The sequence below is a fragment of the Trachemys scripta genome, chromosome 7, assembly GCF_013100865.1.
Source record: "Trachemys scripta elegans isolate TJP31775 chromosome 7, CAS_Tse_1.0, whole genome shotgun sequence".
In the NCBI taxonomy this organism is placed as follows: domain Eukaryota; kingdom Metazoa; phylum Chordata; order Testudines; family Emydidae; genus Trachemys; species Trachemys scripta.
Window position 1 is genome coordinate 63,643,912 of NC_048304.1, and position 7,747 is coordinate 63,651,658.

The 7,747-nt window shown below is 48.3% G+C and overlaps 1 protein-coding gene across 1 annotated transcript; it reads right to left on the reverse strand.

Moving 5' to 3' along the window:
- Nucleotides 1-3,555: 3,555 nt before the first annotated feature.
- On the reverse strand, nucleotides 3,556-7,400 carry ZNF503 (zinc finger protein 503). The gene is made up of 2 exons (XM_034777280.1): nucleotides 6,751-7,400; nucleotides 3,556-5,743 (listed from the first exon to the last, which is right to left on the reverse strand). The coding sequence occupies exons 1-2, from the start codon at nucleotides 7,054-7,056 to the stop codon at nucleotides 4,223-4,225; spliced, it is 1,827 nt and encodes a 608-aa protein (XP_034633171.1). The 5' UTR covers nucleotides 7,057-7,400; the 3' UTR covers nucleotides 3,556-4,222.
- Nucleotides 7,401-7,747: the final 347 nt, after the last annotated feature.

The following is a 7,747-nucleotide window of genomic DNA, read 5'->3' on the forward strand; positions in this document are numbered from 1 at the left end:
GCATTCGGTGGTCGAGGGAGAGTCGAACGAAGAAAGGTTTCTTATCCCTTCCCCCTGACACCTTCACATTTCATTGCAAGAGACTTTTTTTTTTTTTTTTGGCTTAGTTTAGTTTAAAAAAAAATCCTGAGCCATCTGGCCTTAACTTTCTGGGACTGAGCTGTGAGGGATATTTAGCAAGAATTAAACACCTCCCATTCATGAGTGATCGTCTTGTCTGCGGTAATGCTGGACAGTCTGAATCTCAACATTCGATGTTACACAAAGAACAGAAACGTGTGTGATTTCAACGTTAGAAATGTTTAAAATTATCCGCATTAAAAAAAAAAAACAAATGGACAGAAGTTTTGATGCTGATGACGTCACTGATTTTTCTAACTTAAAAAAATAAAGGACTGAATCCAAATAAACTAAATGGCATGTTCATAGTCACCTTTAATACACGCTTTTCTCTCCGTCTTTCGTGCATTAAAAATACGAAGTTCGATCAGTTACTTTCTTCAGATGCGTCTTTTTCTTGAGCCCTGAAAGTTGGGCTTTTCTTCTACCTGGGTGGCTTTCTCCGATTCTAAACGTGGACAGTTTACTCAAACCCAGAATGCTGGAAAGAAAGGGTCAGACCTGGTACCAAAAGTAGTTCAGATATATCTCCTCTCAGAAAATGTGGTCGCCTATTACTTGCATAAAACGAAAATCCAGTCGTTATAGATGCAGCCTTATATTTGAGTTCCAAACCATTTGTTTCTATACTAACGACAGAAAAGCAAACTGAGGTGTATGTTGCGTGGATGTATGCGCATATATAGGGGCAAATATAATCTATGTACTCCTTTGCTGACTGTGGCTTATGCTGTTCTATTGTTTTATAAAGCTGGCTTCATTACACAGCTAAAATCAACGGAACCCTCCTTTTCCCACCCTCCTTTTCCCAGGCATGCTTGTTATCAGAAGGATTGTGTTGAAGTGGCAGGCAGCGTAACCCTTCAGGAGTGGAAGGAAAATCATTAATTTGTATTTTGGTTCTTCAGTTGTACTTAGCATCCGACCAGAGGTGATTTAAATATTACATGAGTTTATCTTTAATGTTCAGAAAAGATTTGCGAGGAAGACCAAACTGTTTAATTTAAATTAATGTATGTCTGACTCTGGTCAGATTGATCTGAGGTTGGGCTTTTGATGAGTCTTGCCCTTCTGTTGCTTGTCCTCTCGAGCTGGTTTTCCACTGTGAAATTATTTTAGTTCGGTGGCATGGACCAGCGGCTGCTGTCAACTCCACAACCCATCCAGTTAGCAAGAACAGGGGGGAAAAATACCAAATGCATCCCTTTTACCTAAAAAGATTAATGCCCCTAAGTCGGTGTCTATTAGAAAAAGTACATTTCCTAGCTTACTATCAAAATCCTAGGTGACACTTGCCAGGTCAAATATTTAACACCCCCTTACCATCTCCATGGAAATAAAATAAGCGATTTAAATTTTCAATAATACCAAGCACAGGATCCGAGCAAAATGGTGATAAATAAAACAATGGGAAAGGTTCATTGTAATACTTTACATCTAAAATGCTTCAGCTTTAAGCGTACTTGTAACTTTGATAGAGCTGAAATCCACGAAAATAAAATTAACCTTTTGGAACCAGAAGACATGTTAAAAATAGCTTTAGAAACACCCGTTTAAAGATTTTTAGATCGATCATTTAAAGATAATATGTGGTAGGAATGTGTGAGAGAGAGAAATTAAAGATATCTACAGAGAAAGAAAAGGCAGGGTTGTTGTTTTTTTTCAATCGTGGTAAATCTGCAATAAACTTTATCCAAATCCAGATGGGATACTGAAATATATTTTTTTAATCTAAATTAAGTAGTGCTTAAAAATAAAGCCGTGGTTAAACTACCCTGGTAGAATTAGCATGAGAGTGCCCTTACACTTAAGGTGCACCAGAGGATAAAAAAAGTCAAATTATTTTTTTTCTTTTGTGTAAATCCAACTCAGTGGCTGAACCCTGCACCAACAACGACTCCCTTCCTTCTCTTGATTGTTAGCTGCGCTTGTGTCAATTTCATTGCACAGAATTATGCTTTTAAGTTACTTCGTGTAATTACCCTGGGCTTTAAAAGAAACGTACATAGCCCATCCCCCATCATTTCACAACGGAAAGCTCGTTTGAAATTCCCCAAAGCAGGACTATTTTTAATAGTCCCGTTTTTACTAAAGTAGGTTGCGTTTCTAGTGCCTATTTCATATTGACGCCTGTAAAGAACCATAGACGGGCCCAGCGCCGCGCGTCTTGGCATTTCCCTGTATAGATCTTGTCTCTCTCCTACAGAAACGTCCCAAAGCCCTCATCATACGAGGCAAAGCCAGGCAGCAAAGAGGGCTGGGCGAATGCAGAGACTTCATTAACTTGTTTCTTTTCTCCACTTTATACATTAACTCTAACTTCTACTAATTATCTCGAGTAAATGCATTGGGCTAATTAGCAGCTGGGCACCACGGGAAACTTTGAGCAGTAATTATATTGTGGGGGATATAAGGGGAGGCAGAAAAATAAGTAATTTTCAAGCCAAAGTCGCCACTTGCAACTCTAGTACGTTTCAGTTCAAGCTGGGGGAAGAGGGGAGCTGTAGAAGGAAGATCAATGAGCAGATAGGGGCTGTATCACGCAACCCCCCTGCGAAAGAGGCTGCAAAAGCAGAGATCCTATGTAAATTCGTTAATCGTTCTGTTTGCATTTGTTTGTTCCCTACTTCTCCCATCGTACTGGAGTTTACAAAGGAGAACTGCGTACAACTGCTTCTCTTAACGGGTGGTTAGGTAAAGACTTACGATGCAAAGTCACATCAGCCCATGCAAGCCTTGCTGGGGCATGCAGCAGTAGCGTTTTATATTTTTTCACTTCAATGAATATAAACTCATAGCAGGTTTATTCTACCTTGAGAGATTTGGTTTTGTCTTAAAAAAAAAAACACTTATGGGGAAGGAGGAGAGAATGGAAGACACTGGAAGTGTCTGGGGTTAGTTATTTTAACGGGACAATCGTTTGCCCTGCGCTGCGACAATCCTACAGTAATGGGGTTGAGACAAAGTAGTGCTCTGATTTTTCATGTCGTGCTTAGAGGGGAAGAGATGGGTCGTTCTCTCTGTGCAGTTTACAAGCTTTTCAAGTTAAGTCTATTTTCCATCTCAGAACCAAAGCCTCCCCGGACCCTTCTTTAAAAAAAAAAATGTTTTAAACACTGGCTTCCCCCGTTCACATCAGCAATAATTCAAGAACTGGTTTCTTAAAACACCTAGGAAAAACACACTCAACCCGTTCCTTAGTTTTCTAGTTTCATTCATACACAACTGTTAAGGGGGGGAAATACAACATGCACCGTCTGTTTTTGTTTTGTTTTGTTTGTTTTGGTTTGGTTTTTTTTTTAGAAAGAGAGCCCGGGGGTTATAATAAAGCTGGGACTTTTTTTATTTTAATTAAAATTGAATAAATGCTTAAGGAGAAATTAGTAATCCTCTGCAACCCAGCCCCAGTTGTGTTTGTAACAGACTCAAAGCGTATTAAAAAAAAAAGTAAAAGCTTTTAATACATCAAATATACGGAATTTTAATCTTTAAAGCGATACATTGTCTATTATTTTAGTACATGACGTAAACCTTACCCCCTTTTACAGGGTGGACTTAAAAATTAAAAATAGTTAAGTGTTCCTTTTAAAGAACAAAATAAGGCAAATGAGGTTTTTGGAATAGAATTGTTTTTTTGTTTTTTTCCTTCTTCCAGATTACATACAAAAAAATACCAATTCTCTTTCAATTGTATACACCGTAAAAATAATTGCAATTTGAAGTTATAATTGACAAATTGCGAGTTGTTTTTTTAGTAACAAACATGCATGTAACTTTTTTTTGTTTCAAGGAGACATTAAATAAGAACGTACAATACAATCATAGCAATTTTAAAGTAACATTAAAGAGAAGACCTCTATTTCCTTTTTATTTATATTCTACAATGGGTGTTCAACTTTTACCTATTGAGCTCAGTTAAGTAATGCACTTTATGATTCATTGTCCCGCTTGAAGCTAACATAAATAAATACAGTGCTCACGGATCCAGTCCTCAAATGAACACTATTTTATAAAAAGTCAGATTTCAGCTTGTATAAAGTGTGGGTTTCTTTCCCACTCCCCTTCCCCCTAGGTCGTTTGCAATCCTTACCCCACCCCACACTCACTGGTAGCCCAGAGCGGAGGCTGTGGTAAGTCTCTGCCCGTACAGTGCATAGGGGGAGTAGTAAGGTCCCGTGGCCGCAGGGACTGGCACTGGGGTACCTGGGGTGGGCAAAGGGCTCTTGGAATAGGGGTGGTAGCGGCTGCTCAGTCCCAAGGCGTGGTGCGGGCTGCGGAGGGCCAGCGTGCCGGGGCTGCCCGGCGCCCCGGTGGTGGGGATGTGCATGTGGCAGGCCATGGCCGCGGCGGCGGCGCTGGCCAGCGAAGAGGAGCTGGGGTAGCTGGAGAGGAGTTTATCGGTGCCCGGGAAGGCAGTATGGGTCCGCAAGTGGCTCAGCAGCTCCTCGGAGGTGGCAAAGCGCTTGTCGCAGGGTCCGTTGGCCGACACCCAGTTACAGATGTGGGGCTGGGGGTCGTTGGGGAGCATGAAGCCATAGGGGTACAAGGGGTGGCCGGCCAGCGAGGGCGGGGTGGCCCCCGTCAGGGAGGAGTGGACGCTGTGCAGCGGGTGCGTGGGGTAGACCAGCGGGTATCCGGACTTGAGGGCCTGGTCGTGGGCGCAGGAGGCGCTGGCGGCGCCGGCCAGGTGGCTGGCGCAGTGGTAGCTCAGGCAGTAGGGGTCGCGGCACAGGCTGGCCGTCATGACAGAGGGCGGCGAGGCGCCGGCCAACGGGCTCGATCCCGCCGGCTTGCTGCAGCCCAGGCTGCCAGCGGCGGCCAGCTGGGCCCCGACCAGGCTGCCGGACTTGGTGGGGTCCAGGGCCACTCCGTGCGGCAGGAACTGCGGCGGGTAGCCGGCGTAGGCGCCCGCCAGCGTGCCCGGGTAGCTCATGCCCGCCGGCGGCAGGGGGAACACAGTCTGACCCGGTTTGTAGGGCGAGACCGGGGCCACCAGGCCGGAGCCCAGCACCGAGGCGGACGAGGTGGCGGTGGTGCTGCTGCTGCAGGAGGACGAGTCCGAGGAGATAGGCTTGGAGCCTGGCGCGCCCTCCGGGTGCTGGCCGCCCTCCACGTTAATCCCGCCACAGCTCACGCTAATCCGGCTGTGGCTGAGGCTGGCGGCGCCCGGGCCCCCGTCCGAGCTGGCGCTGCCCCCTTTGCCGCAGCCCTCCGCGTCTTTCTTGTCCTCTCCTGCCTTGCCCTCGGCCGGCAGCAGCCCCGGCGAGCAGGCGGAGGCGCTGGAGTTGGGGCTGCCTGTCCTTGGCGTGAACGGCTGGCAGGTGGCGCTCGGCACCCGGAATCCCGATTTCTCCCCGCTGGAGACTCCCCCCGAGGCGGCGCCACCGCAGCCCGCGGGGCCCGGCTCCTTCTTCTCGGCGCCCGGCTTGGAGTAGGGCTTGAAACTCGACTTGTCCTCCACGCCGATGTCGCTGAGTTTCAAGGGGCCCGACTTGGAGTCCTTGTCCCCGCCCGCGCCGTTCGAGGTGACCGAGGAGAGTTTGGAGGAAGGGGAAGGGTCCGGCTTCCCGATCTGGGAGCACGTCTGAGCCAACAGGGCCAGCGGGCTCTTCTTAGCATCCAGCTGCAGAAATCAGAGGACACACAAAGGCAAACGTTTAATCAGATGTTTTAAAAAATAAAAGGCAAAAGCAAAGGAAGTCGGCATTTGCCGACGTTTCTTGCAGAGAACGGCCTGAAAAGGATCAACAATTTTGTGCACATTCATCATCCTGACAGCCGCCCCCCCCCCATGCACCATTTTCCACAATGCCTTTTAAAAGGCAACGGTTTCTTATACCGCGGCGAGACAAACCCCGTCTCTACTGCCTAGGCAAAGCAGCACCCACCCCGGGGGCTTTACAAAGTTCAGCCCCCCCCCCCACACACACACACACATACACACTTTGGCTTTGCCTTGTTCCCACCGCACGCGCGCACAAACGCCCGTAAAGTAGAGCGACTGCACCATTTCTGGCTGGCCACACTATTTAGAAACAGATCGGGAGTTAGCAGGAGAGCCGGGCTCCGGTAAATCTATGGCTTCCCTTTGAACAGACTTTAATGAAAGCATTCATTCACCCAGCCCCAGCCTCCACACCACCCCTCTTTCAGAGTGGAGATCCCTAAAAATATCCTGCCAGCGTAACGCGGAAAAGTTGGACTCAAAACAACACACAAATAACCTGCTTGTGGTGGGGTATCTTCCGAAGTGAGACTAAGATCAGGAAGCTGTGATCAGCCGCACCCACATTCTCCCCCGCCCCCCATATTTTCAGCCAACAAGACTATTTCGCACGTTGTGACTAGTGGGTCCCTAGTCCTTAAGGAGAACAGGCTCCTTCCATCTCTCCCTCCCCAAAAAGGGTGTAAAAAAAACAAATAAATTAAACTTTTCATGAAAGAAGGAATGCTAAAATCAGCCACGCTGGAGCTCGCAAACCCAGCCTTAGCTACAGCCGAGAAAGAAGGGATGCGGTTCCTGGTCTAATCGCCTTTCAAAGAGAAGGGAGAGGACGCCATGCAATGATCGTGAAGAGAGACCGCTTGAGCAGGAGTGGGGGGGGGGGGGGAAGGTATCCGGTTCCTTACCTCTATGGGGCTGACGGGGGTGGAAGGCAAAGGCTGCAGATACTCGGGGTGTAAAATGTGTCCCGTCCGAGCCGTGAGCATTTTCAAGACTTTGATGGGAAGCCGATTCGCTTGGCGTAAAGGGTCCGAAGGAGGGACGGAGTGGAAGAAGGGCTTGGTGCAGCTAGTAGTATTCCCAGAGTGCCCGTTCTGCCAGGCGAGATCAGCGGCGCTGCTGAGGCTGAGGCTGCTGCTGCCGCCAATGTCTCTACCGCTGCTGCTGTGCTTACTACTTCTTACAGCAGAAAGCGAGGGCGATGTGATCATGACCCAAAACCTCGCATGAAAACTGGGACGAGTCGCGCTGATCAGCCTCGGAAACCTTCTCTCTTTGGCGAGGGAGGGGGGTGCCAGCCACACACCCCCAAAAGCAAACTAGCAAGAACAACAACAAAAAAGGCAGAAAACGTCTCTGGCTTTGCCTAGTGGAGGCGGGGGGAGCCCGGAGAGAAGGGGAAGAAGGAGGAAAAAAAGCAGAATAATCCCGGGGTGGGGGCTGGGGGGGATGGTGAATGTGTCTCGCTTGGTCCCCGGCTGCTGCGCTCTCCCTCCTCCTCCTCCACTCAGCTGTGCTGCTGCGAGCCGCTGCTCGTCCAGCCCGGGATCTGGCAAAGAAACTCACTTCAAAAGCAGCTGAGTTAGTCTGAGATTAAAGCCTTTGCCGCCTTCCAATCAAATGGGACCCCGAGGTGATTGGAGGGTCAAGGGGATGTGACGTTCCCCGGGCTGGGGCTTTTTTTTTTTTCCTACGGTTTTCATGGGTTCTCCCTCTCTCACACTCTCCCCCCTTCTCTCCCTCCCCTTCTTGTTTTTGTTCCTAGGACGGGATGGGCGTTAATTTTGTGTTTCACATCCCGCGCTTTGAAGTCGTTCTCCCGATGCTCCTCACTGCCTCCAGCCTCTGCCAATACATGCAAAAAGCACGCTGCGCAACATCAAGGGGAAGCGCGCTCTTTCA